The 24,475-nt window shown below is 40.0% G+C and overlaps 1 protein-coding gene across 1 annotated transcript in view; it reads left to right on the top strand.

Annotated features, from left to right (window-relative positions):
- LOC127447266 (cyclin-dependent kinase 16) overlaps window positions 1–24,475 on the top strand; it is a 38,958-nt gene that overhangs the window by 3,061 nt on the left and 11,422 nt on the right. The window contains exons 2-13 of the mRNA XM_051709037.1: window positions 5,092–5,254; window positions 7,565–7,683; window positions 10,719–10,844; window positions 12,167–12,223; window positions 12,554–12,668; window positions 18,339–18,433; window positions 18,528–18,590; window positions 20,902–21,025; window positions 21,268–21,388; window positions 23,040–23,137; window positions 23,292–23,397; window positions 24,031–24,073. Of these exons, the coding sequence (XP_051564997.1) occupies window positions 5,125–5,254; window positions 7,565–7,683; window positions 10,719–10,844; window positions 12,167–12,223; window positions 12,554–12,668; window positions 18,339–18,433; window positions 18,528–18,590; window positions 20,902–21,025; window positions 21,268–21,388; window positions 23,040–23,137; window positions 23,292–23,397; window positions 24,031–24,073 (1,197 nt within the window). The 5' untranslated portion in view covers window positions 5,092–5,124. The remainder of the gene's footprint in view (window positions 1–5,091; window positions 5,255–7,564; window positions 7,684–10,718; window positions 10,845–12,166; window positions 12,224–12,553; window positions 12,669–18,338; window positions 18,434–18,527; window positions 18,591–20,901; window positions 21,026–21,267; window positions 21,389–23,039; window positions 23,138–23,291; window positions 23,398–24,030; window positions 24,074–24,475) is intronic.

Below are 24,475 nucleotides of genomic sequence, written 5' to 3'. Positions count from 1 at the left end.
TGCAAAGGATCACAAACTGCTGCGAGGGATTGCAAAACTTATTGCAAGGGAACGCAAAGTATTACGAGGGAATGCAAAATGGGAACGAGAAATTGTGTCGATGTAGTGACACTAGGGGTCACCCTTGGGAGCCCCAAACACCTCTGAACTTTGAGAAAAGGCCAGTGGGAATTGGCGGGTGGAATTTGCATGCCACTCCCCCGGACATACGGATATAAAAGGAGCTGGCTCGCAACCACTCATTCAGGTTTTGTGCTGAGGAGCCGAGACAGGGTCCCGGCCATTTCAGCGGGTAGTTCAGAGTTGTGGCAGGAGGGACACAACGTCTTGTTCCCTCCATCAGGGAATGGAGGTTACGAAAGTAACCAGGACGTTCCCTCGCAATAGTTTGCACTCCCTCACAAAAAATTTTTGCATTCCCTCGTAATACTTTGCGTTCCCTTGCAATAAATGTTAGGACGTTCCCTATCTGTCACTCACTCAATGTTGTGTCGATGTAGTGACACTAGGGGTCCCTATACGAAACGCCACAACTAGCTGAACTGTGTGGACTGGCAGTGCGAGATGGTCAAGCCATTGCGTGCCTCATAGCCAGCGCACCTGGCCGTCATTTAACCTCCTCCAACATTCCTATGAGCATTGTACGGCCCCCCGCACCTCGGGGACAAGTCGACTGCCCAAAATGGCCTCTTCTCTTCTTTTTTTCTCCCCAAAAAAGAATGGAAATCATTCAGCTGGGGGCCATAAATGTCCGCGTCGGGGGGGTGTCCATTTCCAAGGGGAAGACACCACGGAGACCACATCCTGCCCGAAGGGGAGGCAATTGTGTGGAAATACGTCACATTGTCTTACCGAGTCTTGTCGGCAGTGTTGCATGTGGAGAAGTCCCCATGGTAGATCCTACCCAGAGAGGACGGAGCTCTACAAACACGGCAACCGGTGGCAGAGGGAAACTCTGCCTAAGGAAGACGCGGATTTACCAACAGGGAAACCGTCTCAAGGAAGATACATCACATGGGGTTACAAACAGGCAACCAGCGCATGTGGAGCATCTACCCCAGTACAAGGCCTTATAGCACACGTACTGGTCCAGCATCGAGTTTCCCCGCAAACTCACCTGCCACAGGGCTAAGGAGGAAGGACATCCAGGGTCCACGACCTTGTGAACATGGCTGGGGTGTAACAAGTGTACGTCTCCCCCTCCAGTAGGGGAAAGGTGATATACACAAGCGGTACACCTGGCCAGTTGTCCCGCAAACTTACCTGTTCGTACCTGACAACACACGGGATGAACCGGCTCAACCCGGAGATTGAGGAACCTCGCGAAGGTATTGGGTGTTGCCCAGACCGCTGCTCTACCGATGTCTGCCAAAGAGGCGCCATTGGTCAGGCCTGGTGGATTGTGCCCGAAGCCCCAAAGGGGGTGGCACATCCTGGGCATGGTATGCCAAAGTGATGGCATCAACAACCAGTGGGCGATCCTCTGTTTGGAGGCAGCGCTCCCATTCTGCTGTCCTCCAAAACAGACAAAGAGCTGCTCAGAGCCTCTAAAGGAATGCACCGGACACAGCAACGAAAAGGCTGAGCCTGCCTCCTCCTGGGGCAGCTTCACTTGCAGGTTCACCACTTGATCCCTAAATGGGGTCGTGGGAACCTTGGGCATATAGCTCAATCGAGGCCTCAGGACCATGTGAGAGTATTCCGGACCGAACTCCAGGCACGTGTCGCTGACAGAGAATGACTGCAGGTAGGAGGCCTTGGCTTGGTGCACCTGCAGGAGAGCCATGGCATGCAGGGTGGAGGCAGCCTGTCCAGCGGCACCAGAGTCACCAGAGACGATGTAAACCTACAGGCGCTGGACGGGAGTCTCGGGCGTTTCCGCCAAGTGGTGGCGTTTTGCGGGCACAGGTGCACCGTAACCGCCTTATCCACCTGGGGAATTGCCGAGTACCCCCTGGCAGCCCCACCGTTGAGGGTAGTGAGAGTGGAGGAGCGCCCAAATACGTAAGACAGCGATCATGGCCATCGGAAGCGGAGAGGTAACGACCGCAACCAGGAAATAATCACAGATGGAGAGGCATCTTTAAAAAGACTCTCTCCATCAGTGCCACTCTTTTAGTAGGGAAAATATACTCTTTTATTACAAGAATATATACTCTTTTAGACTGTCGAAGCAGTCCACTGGTGTGCGAGGGGGAGAAGCCGCTGTAATGCGCCGTAAACTCCAACAGTTTTCTAGAGGTGAATGGAACGGCAGAGGATTCAGCTCGCTGAACACAACCACTCGGCTCCGAAGAAAAAATCTGAATGAGTGGTTGCGAGCCAGCTCCTTTTACACCCGTATGTCCGGGAGAGTGGCATGCAAATTCCACTCGCCAATTCCCATTGGCCTTTTCTCAAAGATCAGAGGTGTTTGGGGCTCCCAAGGGCGACCCCTAGTGTCACTACATCGACACAACGTCGAGTGAGTGACAGATAGGGCGTGCAAAACTTCTTGCGAGGGAGTGGTAACTACTGGGAAGGATCACAAACTATTGAAAGGAAATGCAAAACTTTCTGCAAAGGAACAAACTGTTGTGAGGGAAAGCAAAACTTTTTGCGAGGGAATGCAAACTATTGCAAGGGCAAGCAAAACTTTTTACGAGGGAACACAAACTATTGCGAGGGAAAGCAAAACTATTTGCGAGGGAATGCAAACTTTTTGCAAGGTAACGCAAACTATTATGAAGCAAGGCAAAACTTTTTGCAAGGGAACACAAACTATTGCGAGGGAAGGCAAATCTTTTTGTGAGGGAGGGGTAACTATTGGGAGGGAATACAAACAATTGCAAGGGAAAGCAAAACTTTTTGCAAGGGAGCGCAAACTATTGTGAGGGAATGGAAAACGTATTGCTAGGGAATGCAAACTATTGCAAGGGAACGCAAAACTTATTGCAAGGGAACGCAAACTATTGCAAGGGAATGCAAAATGTTTTTCGAGGGAGCACAATCTATTTTGAGGGAAAGCAAAACTTTACAAGGGAGCGCAAACTATTGCGAGGGAACGCAAAACTTATTGCAAGGGATTGCAAACTATTATGAGGGTATACAAAACATGTTGCGAGTGAACGCAAACTATTGCAAGGGAATGCAATACTTATCGCAAGGGAATGCAAACTATTACGAGGAAAGGCAAAACTTTTTGCGAAGGAGCACAAACTATTTTGAGGGAAAGCAAAACTTTTTACAAGGGAGCGCAAACTATTGCTAGGGAATGCAAAACTTATTGCAAGGGAATGCAAACTATCACGAGGGAATGCAAAACTTATTGTGAGGGAATGCAAACTTTTGCGAAGGAACGCAAAATGTATTGTAAGGGAACAAACTATTACGAGCGAATTCAAAACTTATTGCAAGGAAATGCAAAACTTTTTACGAGAGAATGCAAACTATTGTGAGGGAACTATTATAGAAAACAAATTCCCTCCCTGTCCTCTAAGGTGCTCTGTATGTTTCCATGACTTTCCAAAATCGCTGATGTAAAGTATTTTACCATCAAAAGTTGAAAACATATTTTGCCAATGATTTGTTTGTCATGCTTTTTCTGCTGGGCATTTGAGACATAACACTGGATTATATACTCAAGAAAGCTCAGAGAAAATGGCCAATTTGAAAGAAAATAGCCTAAGGTAAGTGCTGATATAGAGTTTGTGGCTACTTGGGGCTTACAGAAACAGTGATCGGAGCAGACTTGATATTTTTGTCTTTCAGAGAGATCATATTTCACTTTGTGATTCTTTAGGTAATCATTCGAACTGTGGTATTATGAAAAAAAATAAAAATAAATAACTGCGTAGTCACATTCCTAAAAACAAGAGCTTTCTTTTGATTTATACCTTGACTGTTTTAGTGCTATTTGAAAAACTTTTATAGTCATATTCATATTTCTGTATGATTGCCACAAGGTGGTGCTCATTTGTGATACTGAAGTATTCAGGTATTTATTTTTTTTATGTTACATAAATATGTTCAAATGGTACCACATATGACTATTTATGTATCCAGGGAGTTTTACATTTGAAGCGTAAACTTATTACACACTTCTTATTACTTATTACGCCTCTCCTGTCCGCAGAGTCACTGCAGCCTCACACAGTTTTTGAGTGTCCTACCACGTGCGTTTTGTTTTTTTAGATGGCGAGACAAGATAAAAATAATCAAAATAAAATTAGTTTTTAGACTTCTGTGGTCAGTTCCATTCTGTTGCACTCCGTCTAGCGGTTTTAAATGCAAGAATGCGTCTTTTGTAAACACCCCCTAAGAAATGTGTCAGATTAGGGTCAGGTAAACCCAAAGACAACGTGTTCTTGTGTTGGATTATGAACTGTGGTCTGACATATTTTGGAATGCAGCAATGCATAAAATGTAGCTTGTTTAGTTAGAAACACTCACAAAAGTGTAGTTTTTTAAAGCTCAAGTCATCGCTCTGCCTTGTGATTATTTGTCTTTTGTCTTGTTAACTTGTGGCTATCACCTTTAATAGGCAATGTTTAAGAATTTAAATGATTAGATCAATGATTTCAAATGGGCATATCAGCTAAATATTCAAGCTAAAATACAGCCAACATATCCATCTGATAAGAGGCATATTTAAATGCCACTTAAAGGGTTAGTTAACCCAAAAATGTTAATTCTGTCACGATTTCCTCACCCTCATATTTCAGAATTGTTTGACTTCTATGGAACGTTAAAGGAGAAATTTAGCAGAACATCCAAGCTGCTCTTTTTTTTTTCCATACAATGAAAGTGGATGGTGATGCTGTCAAGTTCCAAGAGGACAATAAAGCACAATCAGACCAAAACTGAGCAATCGGAGGACTGAAAACCATATTTAGCTACAGTGTGTATGTAGCCATTAAGTGTCTGCTATTCTTTCATGGTTATTTGTTGATGGTAAAGAGTAATTAAATTTAGTGTGTGCTCTAACTGATGTGACCCCCTAAAGTGTGTCTTATTATGTACACTGAGAGGGATTGTAAATGTTTTAAGGGTCATTTGTAAGAGAATAAGTTGCAGCTATTGAATATGTTTAAATATACCTTGAACTTCCAGAATCGTCTAGGCCGCAGGCAGAGCCGAGCTTTGATGGACCGCATGAAGATCATAAAAAAGCGTCTGTCCATGAGCTTGCACAGTGTCCGGCGTCTTGATGAAAGTCTGTCAGATCTTCCAGAACACACTGGATTGGACGAGCCCCCCGTGTCACTGGACTGTGGTAAGGACAGGCTTTTTACAGACACACACATATTATAAAATCATTTGTACACCATCCATTGTTCACATAGACACATGAAGCTGAACTGCAGAGTCAGGGATATTATCCTATAGCCATGTTTCAGTAATATTAAAACTCAGCAATCTTTAAGTTCTTGCAGTTTTGTCATTGAAGCTTGAGAATGTTAATGTTATTGTCCAGAGAGTGTACATTAACAGAATATCTAGGTCCAGCCAATAGCAAGACACTAACACTGGCCTGTTTAGCACTCTTCAGTGTTCTCTCACACTGCTGGCAACCCCTCATCACCTCTCTTGTTTGGGTCTCTAGACTTCATTGGTTTTTAGCTTCTTGACAGGTAAATTTAGTGCTGGGATGATCTGAAGTGCAAAACTTTCACCTGGAATATTTTGCATATGGAAAATCAAGACTATTTTTTGGGCCCCTAAGATTTTAAAAAGTGTGACATTATTTTCATGACAGTTACTCATTTTACCTACATTTAACTGCATTTTACCCCCCGAATTCTCAGTACCTTGATGCAAAAAAGATGATCATTATGATATTCTCATTACCACACTGTAAAAAAAAAAAAGACATATTATTTCAGTTGTACATAGTATACATGTGATGAGGAGGAGGTCGTGGCCAGTGCTGAATCAGATGATCAGCAGGACAGCGAGATAAAGGGGGGCCGGAGGCGCCAGTTCGAGAGAGCGAGACGCACGCGGCCGCGCTGCATGTGTGTGTGTTTAACTGTACAGACTGTTATGGTAATGAGAATCATAATTGAAAATGACGAGAATAATAAAAGGAAAATATCCAGATGTGTTACGTAATGAGAATTGGGTGGTAAAATGTGCTTGAGTGTGCAGAAAATAATGTCACAATGCAAAAAAATCTTAATGGTCATAAATGAAGACTTCATGTTTTATGCAATATATATATATATATATATATATATATATATATATATATATATATATATATATATATATATATATTTTTTTTTTTTTTTTTTTTTTTTTTTTTTTTTTTTTATGCACTCCAGCATCTTAAAGCAATATAAAATCAAAATGGTCCCAATTTTATTTCTTAAAGGGATAGTTCACCCTATAGATTTACTCACCCTCATGCCATCCCAGATGTGTATGACTTTCTTCCTTTTGCTGAACACAAACAAAGATTTTTAGAAGAATATTTCAGCTCTTTAGGTCCTTTCAATGCAAGTGAATGGTGGCCAGTGGTTAATGGTGGACTCCAGTGGTTAAATCCATGTCTTCAAAAGAGATATGATAGGTGTGGGTGAGAAACAGATCAATATTTAAGTCCTTTTGCTATAAATTCTCCTTCCTGCCCAGTAGTTGGCGATATGCACAAAGAATGCGAATCGCCAAAAACAAAAGAAGAATGTGGAGATTTATGGTAAAAAAGGACTTAAATATTGACCTGTTTCTCACCCACACCTATCATGTTGCTTCTGAAAACATATATTTAACCACTGGAGACATATGGATTACTTTTGTGCTGCCTTTATGTGCTTTATGGAGCTTCAAATTCTGGCCACCATTCACTTGCATTTTATAGACCTACAGAGCTGAAATATTCATCTAAAAATCTTTGTTTGTGTTCTGCAGAAGAAAGAAAGTCATACACTCTGGGATGGCATGAGGGTGAGCAAATGATGAGAGAATTTAATTTTTGGGTGAACTATTTCTTTAAGACAAATTCCCAGTCTTATATTGTGCATAATTTATTAGTGTACATTGTTCTAAACAAAAAAAAAGTTTGTCTTTTTAATAGTTCTTAACGTCACTTAGGCTAAGAGCTATTGGTTAATATACTAATCAGCATATTTACATTAATGCATTTGGCAGATGCAATTTACAAGCAATTTACAATGCCTTCAAGTGTAGCGCTTTATTTCGTACATTGTGGAGAAAACATTGTATATTCTCTTGAGAGACAGAGAGACAGGATGAGTTTCTTTACATACCTTTGTTAGGACACCTTCACTTCATACACAGTCTCTGACACTCATGTTGCTTCACGTCGATAACTCTGAAAATTAATGATTTCTAATTGTTTTGTCCCTGCAAAACTCTGTCAGTGTGAACTCCCCTTTATACACCAGTTTATTTTCCTAAACTGCTGGTACCCTAACATGAGAAGCTGCAAGTATCAGATCAGATGACCTGTCATAATGTTCTCAACACTGGATCATGGGTTTTATTCTTGTGTTGTGTGCAGTGACATGAAGTACAAGGCCTCAAATGTGTGCTTGTGTTCTGTGTGTGTTTACATATATAGTTCATGTTAAAATGGGTTCAGATGGAGAGAGTGATCAGGCTTCAGGAGCCTCTTCTGATGAAGTTCAGAGTCCTGTAAGAGTCCGTATGCGCAACCTTCCACAGCGCATCTGTAATGAGGTAATGCACGTCACAAAAGAGAGTAATCTCACAAATGTTCCAACACACACACACACACACACACACAGTGGTGTCTTTCATAAGCATTTCTGTATATATTGTTAAAGTCCCTGTGAAAAGAAACTGCTTTTCCACTGACACGAATGATGATCTAACTGACCATGTTACTACATAACCACAAACAAACACAGCGCATAGCAGTCTTTGCTTACAACAAGGCTGGAGCTGAAGTCAATGCAGATGAATAAGAAACAAGCGAGTAAAAGATCACAATATATCCATGTTTTGAATCACAATACACTAAACATAAAGAATAAAAACCCCTCACTCATGCTGTACATCCTAAGAAACAGCTGCATTCAAAATATAAATAAACTCCAGCAACTTGTCTTGCATCCAACTCCCTCATGCACATTCTGTTCAGAAGTGACCATCCCTATGCCCTATTCCCTTCAAAGACAACTGGCCTCCACTGTGAGAGCTTCAGTTGGCTGAATGGTGAAAACGGAACTCATTTTGAACTCACTTTTTAAGTGATTCTTTTTGGAAATTCTGTTTGGAACGACCCTACAGCATGGATTGTGCTCCCTTTGAAGTGCCTTTCGAAGGTATCACTGCAGATAAGAACACAGCAACAGGTGCTTATCAGATGTAGGGGGAGGGTGCATTTTCATTCTAGAAAGCATTTGATTGGACAAAATTAATGCAGTAAGTAGTGTCATAATTTTTTTGGGGTACGTTTTGTCAGAAAATCAAATCACTTTTATTGTCACACAGCCATATACACAAGTGCAATGGTGTGTGAAATTCTTGGGTGCAGTTCCAATCAACATAGCAGTCGTGAAAGTGATGAGACATATACCAATTTACAATAACATCAAATTAACACAGCACAATTAAACATCTGTTATACACATAATTACACTCAACAGTATACAAATAATAACATACACTGTACAGTATACAATACACACAATACAATAAAAAAGTATATATAGTATATATAGAATGTACATTAGGTTGTATTGTACTGTATTGACATTCAGGCTGTCGGTTGATAGTCAGTTGTTAAGAGAGAATATTTATAATAATAATATAATTCCGGTGTGAAATATAAGAGTAAGAGTAATAAGGTGCAGTGCTGATGTATTTTGATCGTGGGAGATCAAGAGTTCAAAAGTCTGATTGCTTGGGGGAAGAAGCTATCATGAAGTCGGCTGGTGCGGGTCCTGATGCTGCGATACCGCCTGCCTGATGGTAGCAGTGAGAGCAGCCCATGGCTCAGGTGGCTGGAGTCTCTGATGATCCTCCGAGCTTTTTTCACACACCGCCTGGTATATATGTCCTGGAGGGAGGGAAGCTCACCTCCGATGATGTGTCTGGCAGTTCGTACCACCCTTTGCAGTGCTTTGCGGTTGTGGGCTGTGCTATTGCCGTACCAGGCGGAGATGCAGCCAGAAGAGAGAGAATGTACATTTTAAATGCTTATATTTTCTAGTTGGGCCACAAAGGTGCCACTAAGAGAATGGACTCCCTGTCCTCCCTCACCTTGCATAACACTTTATGCAGGAGATTCAGGGGAGGAAAAGCATACTTGTGACCCAGATGCCATTTGTGCGTTAGTGCATCAATCCCCAATGGGGCCAGAGCAGACACAAAGTACCAAAGCTGGCAGTGTGTTGTCTCCGTGGAGGCAAACAGATCTACCTCTACTCTCCCAAATATGTCCTACACCCTCTGAAAAGTTTGAGGGTGAAGTCCCCATTCACCGGGTAAAATCCTCTGACATGAGAGCAAATTGACTCTGCAATTAAGGCAACCGGAACATGTCCAGATTATCCAGATTATATTTATTAACATTATTACCCAACACGGTCTATTGTTTAATCACAATTGACCCTTCACTAAACACTGCCCCCCTTGGTTACGGTTGCTCACTCTGACAAGCTCTGCAGAACTCCCCATAGGAATGAATGGGAGATTGCCATGAACGGTGCAGTTTTTGGCAAAATCACAAAAATATTCTCATTAACGGAATGGATAATATTCTTACGTAGGCTGAAATGAAGAGTGACATTTTAAGGTATATTTATCTGATGTTTTTTGTAAAGAAATTGTTAAATTATAAAGTAATTAGATTGAAAACTGTGGAGACTGCAAATCAGAATAAAGGCAAATGATTATCACAGTCACTTGAAAAGAGAAAAGCGTCATTTGATAGTGATTACACACCTGATAACATTATTGTAAGTGAACAGAAATGCTAATAACATTGTTACAAAGTCTCTGACTTCTCAAGGAGGAAGTGAGGGATGGGTAAACGTTCAACACAAGTCTTTTATTTTACACACTTTCTCATCTAGCACAACAAGGTTTTCTTTTCAGCACAACACAAAACACACAGAACACTCTGCTGCCTGTGTCTCTCTCTCCTCCTGTGGTCTAGTCTCCCTTTTATCCCTCTCCAGCTCTCACTGTAACACAGAACAGCTGTTAGAGATAATTTCCCACAGGTGTCAATCCTTACCGTTCTTCCTCTCCCAGCCTTGCTCTCCACAGATGTCGCTCGGCCACACCCACATCACCACAAACATCTCATAACACATTCACTGTAATCCTGTGAACTCTTGATTTACTATCGCTTTTATTAAGACCTGAATCAATAAGTAAATTAATTAACATTAAGTTATTAGCTTTATTTTATCTTGGAGCCAATGTAGGTGTCCTCGCTGATGTTATACATGTTCATATGGGTATGAGGAATGACGGTTTCCATAACAAACTCTTCTTGAGATTTATTTAAATATTTTAAAAAAAGAAAGAAAATAATAATATATACTGTATATTGTATGTACCGCATGCAGGTAAAGGAAATGCCTTTTTCACTCACTTATAAATATTCCACATAATCTCCAGGAAAAATAACATGATGCATGATTGAATTAGGAAAAGCTGCAACATCACAACTGTTCTAGACACAATATTTCCTTATTTACTTACCTTTTCTTTTTTCTTTTCTTTTTTCTCTCTATTAGGACATAAATAAGCGCCTGTCACTGCCAGCTGATATCCGTTTGCCAGAGGGTTACCTGAAGAAGTTTACCACAAACAGTCCCCCGTTTGACAAACCTCTGAGTCGAAGGCTTCGTCGAACTTCACTTGTGAGTCTTTCTTGCTCATGACCAAACCCCCCAGGAATCTTCGCATGCAGATTTCTGCAGAATTGGAATGCCTGTTCTTCACAGAGATCCACACCTCCTATAACCCGTGTGTGTTTGTTTATTCAGTATTTTGGCTAATTTGACAGTGTTTTCAGCCATCAATAAGGGTGTAGTAGTTTTAGTTCTGATTAACACATTTTACCATGTTCAGTGTTGGGTAGATTACTTCTGAAATGTAATATTGTAGAGGGTGAGAGTATAAAAGATTTAATGGCCATTATAATAAATATGCAACCTATGTGGGACAAGTTATTTCAATAAGTCAAACTCCCAATTAAACGTTTAATTTGACTTGAATTGGTGCTATTTTGGTGCATTTCTATCTTTATACTGTGAAAGGCTTTGTTTAGAACATTTTAATAAAGCATTATATTGTTACATATAGTTTTCTTTTCTTTTCTAAAAAATAAATAAATGCATTTTGGCATGAAAAGAATATATTTAGAGTCAAACTTCAGCTCTTTCAAAATCTGCGATTAATCGTGATTAACTATGGAAAATTATGCGATTAATCGCAATTAAAAATGTAATACACTGAGAGCACTGCTAATTATTAATTTTAAACTATTAAGTACCATAGAACACTCCTTTCATTAAATGTAAGTAAACACGAAATCAAACAATAATTTTTGTTTGTCACTCAATAAAACAAAAGGTACTTAGAGGTTCATGAAAAACAGAATTACACTTGATAATAGTATTTTACCCAAAATGGAAGACAATAATGTCACGGTCCTGTCACTCTCTCAGTCTGGGTTTTGTGTGACAGGACCGTGACATCATCGCTCTATGTCTGTCTTGTATTTTGTTTTCTGTCTCTGTGTGAGCGCACGGCTTCGGTTGTTATTTCCCTGCTGTGCACTCCTTGGTTGGTCTCATGTTTCATGTTCGGAGCATGGTGTCTGGATCCTGACTTCCCTGTCTGGTTAAACAACAGTTTAATTCATATCTGTTAATTACTGTAAAGCAATGAAAATGTAAAGCCAAGCTTTGATGAGATCTTATTTTGATAATGATATTAATTATTCAGGTGATTTTGTATCAAATACTATATATAGAGAGGTCTGGTTTATAGGATTCTATTGAATTGTTAAGCATTTTGCTGCAGTATGGACAATTTTGGATCTATAATTCAAAGATTCCTTTAAAATCAAATGTAATCGAGAATTAAGTCAGATCTCTTTGTGTGCTAGTGGAGGTCAGTTTATTGCTGATACATCTCTTTCGGCAACTACACTTTTTGTCTTTTTTTTTTTTTTCAGTCAGAAATCGGCTTCGGCAAATTAGAGACATACATCAAACTGGACAAACTGGGAGAGGTGAGATGCTGAAAAACTCAAAGCTTCTTCACCACAGTTTATAATATATTTCTCTTTAATATGATGCTGAACTGAGCTGAATTAGTTTGATTATGTATGTAGTGTTTTGATTTTGAAAAAATATGTTCGGAGATTGTGTCCAGACTGGGTTGTAGACTGACATTGCACCATTGATATTAGCGATTGATTATTTAATTTGTTTTTACAGCTAGCCCTTCCGAGTTGCAAACGATAATTCATGTTGACTTTAATTACAATACAGTACAAATACTATTTAAAAAACCTGTAAAAAGTGAACCTGTATCTATATGTTATTCCATGTGTGTGTAGGGCACATATGCAACAGTGTTTAAGGGTCGTAGTAAATTAACAGATAATTTGGTGGCTCTGAAAGAGATCAGACTGGAGTATGAAGAGGGCGCACCCTGCACCGCCATACGAGAAGGTACAGTGCTTATACAGTTGGTTCCACTAGTTAAATGCTTCTTTTTTGCACTCTTTTATAGTTCAATACAAACATTTTCATTTTTAATTATTAAGACAGTCAATTTAATGCATTAATTCAGTGCAATTAATATATACAAAATAACGCATTAAAAAAATTATGCAATTCAAACTTGAAGTACCACCTTCATATTTTTGTCACAGTCAGCAGGGGGCAGTCAGTGACAAAAGACTGTCTTCTATGTGTTATGAGCGAGTTGAGGTGACATTTCGAGACTGCGCTGTCAGGCAGTCTACAAGTTTCATTGAGGTCATAGAGTTAAACTAACAGCTTTAGCATTACTGCCAATCAAAGCTGAGAGACGCGACAGACCAGACGGAGTAATTAAACATGCTCGGGGCGCCTACCTGATAAACAAGTTTCAGAGTTGGGATGAGAGATGTAAACTTTCAACATGATGGAGGAGAAAACGGTTGTGTCGATGTCAAAATAAGAGTTCCCCAAGATATATACAAAAATTAAACTGGTGTCCTCCATGTTTTCTCTCTGACAACAAAACACTAGAACGTGAGAGAAATACTAGTAGGATATTTCCAATAGCAGCATCCATGATCGTTCGGAGTGCATTACTACCACACAACAGCTGAGAAATAGTATGGAGCCAAGCAGGGACATGTAAGAAAAAGAATGAGATCAGCTAATACATGCCACAATTTTGCAATTCGTACTCTCAGTTTATAAACCGTACTCACAGATTTGTAAACTGTTACTCCGTTTAAAAAAACAATTGCTCACAGTTTTGCTTACAGTATCCCTCAATTTTGCAATATGTACCCACAGATTCGTAAACCATACCCATGATTTTTCAATCCATACCCACAGATTTGCAAACTGTGCCCATGGATTTGTAGCCCCTTCTACATTTTAGAAATTTGAACCAGCGATTAGACCTGCACACAAGATAAACTAATTTAATAGTATAATTATATAGATAATCTAATAAGGAATCATATATTTCATAACCTTTCCTAACCGTTTATGATTTGAGAATGAGAATAAAGAGCATCTTGTGTGTTTCAGTGGAAGCAAAGAAAATTTGATGACAACATTAATACTCTTTGGAATATTTTTCACTGAATTACAATGCAGATGCTCTGTAGTGGTGTTTCCTGGATGAATGAAACAGTGTTTTTGAACAAATGTTTTAAGTGAACAAATTGTTCTCATTCACTTCCGTTGTTTCTGTCGTGAACAGTGTTGTATAAAGTATCCATTTGTCATACTTGAGTAAAAGTAAAGATAACTTCTTGGAAATTGACTCAATTAAAAGTTAAAGTAGCAAAAGTAGTAAGTATCAAAAGTACAGGTAAACTGCATAAATTACAGAACAGTTCATTAAACCCACGGCAACTTATTTGATTGGTGGTGCTCATCATTTACTCACCCTCATGCCATCCCAGATGTGTATGACTTTCTTTCATCTGCAGAATGCAAACAAAGGTTTTAGAAGAATATTTCAGCTCTATAAGTGAATGGTGGACAGATATTTCAAGCTACAAAAAGCACATTAAGGGAGCATAAAGTTATCCATACTACTACAGTGGTTAAATCCATGTCCTCTGAAGAAATTCAGTTGGTTTGGGGTGAAAACAAACCAAACTGTAACTCATTTTCACTGTATATCTTGCCATTACAATCTCTAGGCATGATCATGATTTCAAGCTTGATTGCACTCTCTAGTGCTTGATGAATGCACAGAGCCCTAGGTGGTGCTATAGGAAGTGTAATCGAACTTGAAATCCTGATTGCCAAGAAGACTGCTAATGTCAAAATTTATAGTTAAAAAAGGAGTTATATTTTGGTCTATTCTCACCCAAAAACCAATTTGATCCATTCAGAAGACATTGATGAAACGTCATAGTTACTTGTGTAACCTCTGTTCCCTGATGGAGGGAATGAGAAGTTGTGTCGATGTAGTGACACTAGGGGTCACTCTTGGGAGCCTGAGACACCTCTGGTCTTTGATAAAAGGCCAATGATAACTGGCGAGTGGTATTTGCATGCCACTCCCCCGGACATACAGGTATAAAAGGAGCTGGCGTGCAACCACTCATTCAGGTTTTATGCTGAGGAGCCGAGACAAGGTCCGGCCATTTCAGCGGGCAGTTCAGCGTTGTGGCAGGAGAGACACAACGTCTCATTCCCTCCATCAGGGAACGGAGGTTACACAAGTAACCATGATGTTCCCTATCTGTCACTCACTTGTCACGAAATGCCGCAACTGGCTGAATTGTGTTACGTGAACTGGCGGTGTGTGACGGGCAGACATCTGTGTGCCTCGTAGCCAGTGCACCAGGCCGACACGTAACCTCCCCCAACATAGTTATGAGTGTCGAATGGCCCTTTGGGGACAAGTCGACTATCCAAAAGATAGAGACAGGCTAGCCCAGTCGTGGCCTCTTTTCCCCCTTCTTTTTTTCCACTTCCTAAAAAAAGGGGGAATATCCAACTGGGCTAACCAGGTCTAGTCGGGGGGTGTCCCTCCCAAGGTGAGAACACCGCGGAGGCCACACCTCACCCAGAGAGAGGGGGGGATATTTAAGTGGAAAATACGTCACATGGTCTTGCCGAACTATGTCGGAAGTATGTCATGTGGAGAAGTCTCATGGTAGATCCTACCCAACGGGGGAGGAGTTACTACAAACATGGAGACTGTGGCAGAGGGGGCTCTGCCCAAGGAAGACGCAGTTTGCCAACAGGGAAACGAATTAGCAGAAGACATACATCGCATGGGGTTACCTTACAATGAACCGCCACATGCGGAGCACCTACCCCAGAACAGGGCTCTTAGTTAGCACGTGTACTGGGCCGGCAGCGAGTCTCTCCGAAAACTCGACTGCCACAGGGCTCAGAAGAAGTCATGTCCGTCATTTCCGCATCAGCCTGTGACTGGGCAATCGTCCCCGAAGGGGGGAGCCCAGCTGAGGCTTCTGCGTCCGACTGGACAAGCCCGCTCTCTGATGCTGCGCTCGAGAGCTCATCAGCTTCGTGGGCTCCGAACAAGAGGTCGAACTCGCCATGAGACGAGCCGACGGACTCATCCGGAAGCTCGATCAGGGCAGATGAGCGTGCTGGGGATTGGGAGGTCCGTGGGGGGATACCCGGCGGAGGTGGTCCCATTGGGGTCCCCAAATTGCCCCCAGTGCTAGCCACACTGGCCTCATACCCGTAGGTAGAAGGACCGAGGTGGGGAGCCGCTGGGGTAGCTTGCTTTCTTACAAAAGCAAGCCGTGACCGCAACGTTGCCATGGTCATGTTCTCACAGTGAGAACATGAACCATCCACGAACGCTGTCTCCGTGTGGGTCACACCCAGACACGAAAGACAGCGATCGTGACCGTCTGAAGTTGAGAGGTAATGACCGCAACCAGGAATAACACACAAACGGAAAGGCATCTTTAAAAAGATGCGCCTTTAAAAAGACGTTCCGTGTGTGCCGCTCTTTTAGAGAAATATACTCTTTTATGAAAATATACTCTCTTTTTTCTGCCGAAGCGCCCAGGGGCGTTCTCTGCAATGCACCAGTGCAGAGGAGGGAGAAGCTGCTGAAATGCGCCATCAGATCCAGCAGAGCTGAATGAACAGTCAGCTCAGTAAACATCGACCGTTCGGCTCCGAAGTGAAAATCTGAATGAGTGGTTGCACGCCAGCTCCTTTTATACCCGTATGTCCGGGGGAGTGGCATGCAAATACCACTCGCCAATTTTCATTGGCCTTTTATCAAAGACCAGAGGTGTCTCGGGCTCCCAAGAGTGACCCCTAGTTTCACTACATCGACACAACGTCGAGTGAGTGACAGATAGGGAATCACTGGAGTCTTATGGATTACACTTATGCTGCATTTATGTGCTTTTTGGAGCTTTAAAGATCTGGCCACCATTCACTTACATCGAATTGACCTACATAACATCAATATTCTTATGAAAATTTTTGTTTTTGTTTGTGTTCTGCAGAATTTTTTTTTTAAGTCTGACACATCTTGGATCAAATGAGGGTGAGAAAATTATGAGAGAATTTTCATTTTTAAACGAACCATCCCTTTAATGGTACATTCAAGTCACATCAGAATGATCATATTTATGGGATTATGGGGCCAATAAGCAACCACCCAGCAACCACCCAGAACACCCTGGCAACTGCATAGCAATGTGCTAAAACACAGTTAAAACAACTTAACAGCATAGCAACAACCTGACAACCACCTAGAACACCCTGTCAACTGCAAAGCAATGTGCAAAAAACACAGAAAACAACTTAGCAACAGCATAACAACCTGGCAACCACATACTGTAGCAATGCGCCAAAACACACAGCAGAGATCACCTTGATAACTGCATAGCATGCCCTAGCAACCATCCAGAAAACCCTAGTTACCACATACTGTAGCATAAATGTGCTACAAAGCAAATATAACACCAGAAAACTAGTTTTGCTTCAGCAAAGACCATTCACATCTTCATAAAATATAAAAATAAATATTGTTGGACATTTTCATGAGTGCATCATATCTTGTTTAAATGTAAAATGTAAACGCTTTTATTGACTTTTATATGAACAGGTCTCCTGGAAAGGCGGGAGACTAATCGCACATAACTTCATCATTTCACAGCTTTCATAATGTTTAAGCCTAAACTTATAAATTTAATTAGTCGGAAAAAAATGTAATCACATGAGCAGTTTCTTGTCTTGCCCAGAGGAGACAGACGACGGAACACATAATATGGCGCGCGCTTCCCTTGTGATTTTGATTCAGATTCATGATTCGCAAAACGAATCATTCAGACTGCTTTTTGAATCTTTTTGTTCAGTTCAAAAGAATTACATTTAAAAGATTCTACTCAAATGATTCTTTCAACGAATCACACATCACTATCGCCGATCTGCATGCATTGCACGTACTGCTGTTATTTTTTTTGCAATGTTCAGTCGCAAAAGTAACGAAAGGGTCTGGAGAAATTTATCAGAGTAAAAGTATCAATTTTATCTTCAAAATGTAGTAAAGTGAAAGTAAAAGTCCAAAGAAATATTTATACTCAAGTAAAGTACAAATATTAAAAAAACTGTACTTAAGTACAGTAACGAAGTATTTGTACCCCGTTACTATACACCTTTGGTCGTGAACAATGTTTTTTCACGAATCAGTTTGATTCAATGACTTAACTCTCAACACATAGAAGGCACACAAAAGACAAGTCATTAGTCTCCATCTATTGGTGTAAATATGTAACATCACAGGTATGAATGAAAATCACCTCTAGCTTTCTGCACTGCTCACATTCCTCTAGTTTGGAACCTTACGAATACAAGCAGAGTGATACAAACAGTGAAGTGTCCTAGTGCTGTTGGACTCTTATATCAGTACTCTCATCCAATCAGATTCAAGGACCAGAACTAACTATGTATAATTTGTAATGTTTCTGTATTAAGTTATTAAAGAGTGCAAAATAGAAGCATTTTCACTAGCGGGCTAGACTATACAAACATACAGTCAGTGACACATGCAATGCCACTGCTGTAAGACTATTTTGCTGTAAGAAATTATTAAAATGTCACTTGACATGATTATTGAATTTATGCTGATTTGATGATTCATTTGTTTCTCTCTATCAGTGTCTCTCCTAAAGGACTTAAAACATGCCAACATCGTCACCCTCCATGACATCATTCACACAGACAAGTGCCTTACACTTGTCTTCGAGTACTTGGTGTGTGACATGCATGTGTATTTTTTGATTCAGTGTTGTATGTGTCCTTTTGTCCATCTCTTTCTAACACATGTGAGCACTCTGTGTATTTCAGGAGAGAGATCTCAAACAGTACCTGGATGACTGTGGCAGTATAATGAGTGTTTATAATGTGAAGGTGAGACATCTGTCTGCCAGCTCTAACTACCTGCTATTTAAGTTTCAAATAAGTATGTTGATTATCCTTAAAACGAGCAAATAATAGTAAAAAATAATTCAATAATAAAAAAATCACAGAGAACAATGTTGCAGCAAAAGCAGGGTAGAGAAACACATGCATTGATTTTATTGATTAAATGGATTGATTAAATCTGTATGCATGCACATTCAAACATCTTGTAAATGGTCTTGGGCCTAAACACTGACTAAACCTAAGTACTGAGGGACGGAATTTACCCAGAACTGTGAACTGTGCTCACTGATAGCGTTGTTTATTTGCTAATGCTTTCTGCATTGTTTTGGTGCTGAGGGATTAATAAACAGACAGACTCACAGACTCATCTAAACCATCCTTTCTATCTCATGTATCGCTGGAAAACCAAATCATTGAAATGAATCAGTTCATTTATGAACCAGTTATAATAAACAATTCCCTTTATACCTTATACACACCCAGGTATGTGTCCTTTTTGTGAGTTGATCCTTTAGGACAGTTCATGTAAATGAACTAGTTCACATAAATTATTCACTTCAGCCCTGCGCAGCCTTAAAGGGACTTTGCCTTTTTTAAAGCGAAATATTTAGTTAAAGGTGCTGTAAGTGATTTTACGTAGCTGTTCTGGAACTTCCACCAGACTAGCGGTGAATTAGCCACGCCCCCTCTTTCCAAAACCCCACAATCCAAAGACACGCACACAAACACAGTAGAGACTGTTGGAGCAGATGGAGGGCAAAGGGTCCCCCTGAGTATTTTGCCATCTGACTATGGGTGTTTCATGGGAGCAGGACACCGAACCGCACTTATACAAGCATACTGGATATGGGCTGCCCTGTGAACGCGCACAGTGATTGACAGGCAGAATGTCTTTTGATTGGCTAAACAAACGATCTGACCATGGCTCACAGACATCTTTTTTCCCCACTGTTTACCGAGCCTAGGACTGTTACAGAGACAGGTGTGATATTTCATGACACAAATTTCAGTAAAATCTGACAAGTAATAGAGGTGGTTTTTGCAACTAATTTCATAAAAAAAAAAAAAATACTTACAGCACCTTTTATTTTGATTCAGTTAAATAAAATAGGGGTTTTTCTAGTTCAGTCATGACAACTCTCGGAAAGATTTAGCATGTGAATGTGGGTATGACATATTGATTGGATATTGGTCTTTGCGGACTAGATCTGCTACGCTTGTTAGCATGTGGACATGCTGCTGCTGCACAATGAGACAAAATGCAAGACATGCTGCATTGAGCATGTGCTACATGCTGCTGCACAGTTAGACATTTATACAATCCCCCAACAAAGCAGGGAAGCTGCACAAATGCGTTACACATAAACAGAAAACACCAACCAGGCAGATCTATTGCCAAGACTTGTGTACTGCTGCTGCTCCAAAGAGCAATGTTCACTGCGTTTATGCTAGCTAGGGATGCCTGGGCCACAGGCCAAATGGCGTAATGCTTATGAACTAAATTTCTGTGTGCCTCAGCCTGCTTAGCCAAATAGCTTAAGTGCTAGTGACCTAACTCATGTTTACCTGTGCTAGGAAAGCCCAGAGATTATTTAACTAGTGACTTAAAATAGCTATGTGTGGATTTATTTAATCTAATGACCTAAATTAGAGATGTGTGCCAGCCAGATTTGGACTTTTTAAGATGAGCTTCTATGTGTCATGGCCAAAAGCAGACCTTACCATACAAGCTGATAGACGGAACCCCCAGCAAACCACCTGAGCAAATTGCCTTTTCAGAGAAAGAAAACTTGCAGCATGCTGCAGAGAAACCAGTTTAAATGCAAAACTGAGCAATATAAACAAGTATAGGTCTCTGCGGAACAATAATGGGTGTTCTGCAGAGACATAAGTCTCCATGTAAATATAAGACAAGGAAAGAGATGCAAGATGATTGGCTACCCAATAACAAGTCAGAGAACCAATCAGCTTAGGCCATGCAAACAGATTGGCTTAACAAGTCACATGTGAGTGAGCCGATTAGCTAACAGATAAGTCATAAGTCAAAGAACCTATCAGTTTATTAGTATACATTTATGTTAAATTTGCTGTTGTCCATGGTTTAACCAAATCAACCATGGTTTTACTATAGTAATATTGTTGAAACCATGTTTTTTTGTGGAAACCTTGGTTTTACTGTAGTAATAGGTAATATTTAATTAAATAATATCATCCAATTGTTATATTTCTAAAAATATTATTAATAATATTAATAAAATTTAATGACATGCTTGTGCTTTTTGTGCCCACTTGATAGATTTTCCTATTTCAGCTCTTGCGGGGTCTCGCTTATTGCCATCGTCGAAAAGTTTTGCACAGAGACCTAAAACCTCAAAACCTTCTGATCAATGACAGGGGAGAACTCAAACTCGCTGACTTTGGTAGGTACAATCACACACACACACATCAAGTACTCATCTATTCATACATAGAGACTAGAGCTGGCAATCGATTACAAAAATAAATCAAATTAATTACATGATACTTTGATTAAACAAATTAATCACAATCAATCGCATATCAGTATTTGCTGAGAAGGTCCCCAAATTAATATAATTCAAAGAGATTACATTACTGTAGCACTGTTTACAGTTTCTTGTGTCTTTGTTCCTGTCTGTTGTAGGTCTTGCACGTGAAAAGTCAGTGCCCACAAAGACATTCTCTAATGAAGTCGTCACACTCTGGTACAGACCTCCTGATGTGCTGCTGGGCTCAACAGAGTACTCCACCTCCATTGACATCTGGTAAGATTCCAAAAATGTTTATTTGTTAATTATTAGTAGGTTTCCACTGCATCGGCCAATTTTTTAGCAGTGATGAGTATGAAAAAGGCTGAGATTGGCAATCCATTGGGCTAATGTTGCCAAACAGTGATATTCCATAGACTGATCAATGATGAAAGTGATTACATTCAGCAGTCAGTTACACAAAAACATTAGATCGGTGGTTCTCAATCTTCAGACAGACAGGATTTTGGTAAAACACTAAACTGCTAAAAGTGTAGAACAGTGTGGTGGCCTTTTCAAGCCAACATTATTACAGATTCAAAAAGAATGGCAACTAAACGATCATAATTTCTTGACTGATCAATGCAACATTTTTGTAGTCCATCAGCATCAGTAAATCCAATCTATTTTTTCATCTTTGTGAAGAAATCACACAAGCCTTTTATCCATAGTCTGCCAGTATTTTACTTTGGATAAAATGAATAATCAAGGGAAATGCCAAAATTTAGCAAACAATAACAAGAACATGCGCTTCCCACAAAAAAAGACCCCAAAGTAGACAATGAGTGCTTTTACATGCACGATCCTACACCGAATATGCATGTTAATGGTTTAAATGGTTTGTTTTTTAATAAGCTGATTTTTGATAGTTATCAGCGTATATATGTTGCAAGACTTCAGTACATGGATGTAGCATGTAAATTGAGTGTGTATCACAAATGTGCATCTATTTGTTATAATTGTTCTGTTTATTATTTGTGGCATTTGTTTATAGAGTAATGGGTCGCCGTGCTAATGTGGTTGTTTGTTTGGTCACTTGCTTTCAGTAGGCTAACTTATTAGCACATTACTGAGTGCTTTTGTTTAAATTGGGCTGAGCCTAGACTGTTAGTCTGCTGGTAGTTTGGTAATGGTGATTAAGTCTTTTAAAAATTAAGTCTTTTAAAAATTTAGTTTAAATGACGTGCCAAGTTTGTAGAAATGTCATCTTTGAGTCCATTTTGGTTTCATAAATTGCGCACTACTCATGCCAACATTTATTTTTTCAAGAATTCCAGCTTTTAATGAGACTGAGATTTTCTTTTTACGTCACGTTATTGGCCCAATTGTATTGGTTGTGAAAGGTGATTGCATAATGCTCTGTGTTGACAGGAGTGTTTTGCACATGCATACTAATAGTATTGATAAAACACACAAAGCTAGCTATATCACAAGTGGAAATAGGTTCTGATAATTTTACAGTAGTGGCACACCACCAGATTTGTTCAGCTGGCAGGATTGGGGTTGTGTCTAGAAGGGAACCATCTGGTTGCAAAAGTCTCACGAGAGTGGAATTTGATGTTACAAAGATTAGGGTTGCGTAAGGGATAGGTTTAGGGGTAAGGTTAAGGTTAAGATTAGATTTAGGGGCAGGGACTGCTGTAGGGTTTCTGTTGGACTCCAAATAAACACAATAAACAGTGCATGAATGTTTTGAGACTTTTGCAATTGGAGGGTTACCTTCTAGACATGACCCAGGATTAGTTCTCCTGGAGAACATTTCTGGCCTTCATTTAGAGACTCTGCTCACCCTTTTAGTCCTGAATAAAATAACAGGATTTTGCATTTAATAATTCCTGAGAGACATTTCAGTGATTCTAGCTGTCTGTTTTTGTTTGTGTTAACGTAGGGGTGTTGGTTGTATATTCTATGAAATGATCACAGGACGGCCCCTGTTCCCTGGATCAACTGTGGAGGATGAACTTCATCTTATATTTCGCATCTTGGGTAAGAGCTATGATTTTATGTCTTAATCTTAGATTTTGCGAGTTTCATCATCTTCCCAGCTTAACTAGTTCTGTTTAAATCTCAAAATGCAACTAGTGACACACATGATAGCAAGTGTAATTGCTGTGTTTGTTCCTTGTGCCTTTATCTTCAGGTACTCCTACTGAGAAGTCTTGGCCAGGAGTCAATACCAATGAAAACTTTCATTCATACAACTTTCCTCATTATGATGGTGAACCTCTCATCACCCACGCACCCAGGTATGTGTCTGTTAGTTTTGCACTTTTGTTGTTTAATGGCATCAACATTGTGGGGCTATGTGTGTACAAGTCTGGCTACCTGTATATATACTGTTGTGTGGCAGGTTCTATATAACATTTTAGCAGGGAAAAAAGTACTTACTACCCCCCCCCACCCACCACCCACCACCCACCACCACCACCAACCCCTCTCCTGACAAGCTGACACTGAGGAACAGTTATTTATATGGCAATCCAAAGAATCAATGATTGAAAAGGAATGCAAAGGTCAACAGTGTAAACAGTTGAAAAAGAGTTGATGAAAAACAAACTAGTCCAAATCGAAGAGCAGAGGACAAGAACAGGATATGGGTAACTAAAATTAATCAAACATGAAAACTGTAGGACTGCAGAATATGTTGACAATCCTATACAAAAATAGTAGAGCTATTCATAAAGCTCAAATGGCAATAGAGGCGTATGCAATCATGAATGATGAACAGTTGAGAATTCATGTGACAGCACAAAATGCCCCTAGATCCCACTTGACAATAATACACTTTTTTAACTTAATGGGGGACCTGTGCCCAGTACTGATAAGAGGTTAGAAATGTCCCTGATCTGGAGAATGTTTTGTCTGTTTTTGTTCTACAGGATCGGTAATGATGGTCATGATCTACTCTGCCAGTTATTGCAGGTAAACCACACATTTGCTTTCACCCTTTGCTTGCAAAAGTTGTAAGCCATTAAAAGGTTTTTGATTATTGTATTCATTAATGAGTTACATTTTACTTGAACATTTTAGTTTATGTTTAGCCTCAGTGTTGGTTAATCTACAAGCTATTAATATATACAAATACAACTTAAATGTAGTTAAACTACAGTCAAGCTACTCTTTTTAAAAAGTAGTTAGCTACTCTAAATTTCAATGATAGTACCTAAAAGTTATTTGTATAAATAGGGTGACATTCCCTTACTAAAATTAACCATGGTTTTACTACAGTAACCATGGTTTAACCATGGCATTTGTAGTAAAACCATAGTAACTACAAAATAAAAATCTATACTACAGTCATGTTTACTACAGTATTAATATAGT

This window comes from Myxocyprinus asiaticus, chromosome 10, assembly GCF_019703515.2.
Source record: "Myxocyprinus asiaticus isolate MX2 ecotype Aquarium Trade chromosome 10, UBuf_Myxa_2, whole genome shotgun sequence".
NCBI classification, from domain to species: Eukaryota; Metazoa; Chordata; class Actinopteri; order Cypriniformes; family Catostomidae; genus Myxocyprinus; species Myxocyprinus asiaticus.
This window is presented reverse-complemented; position numbering and strand designations above follow the sequence as displayed.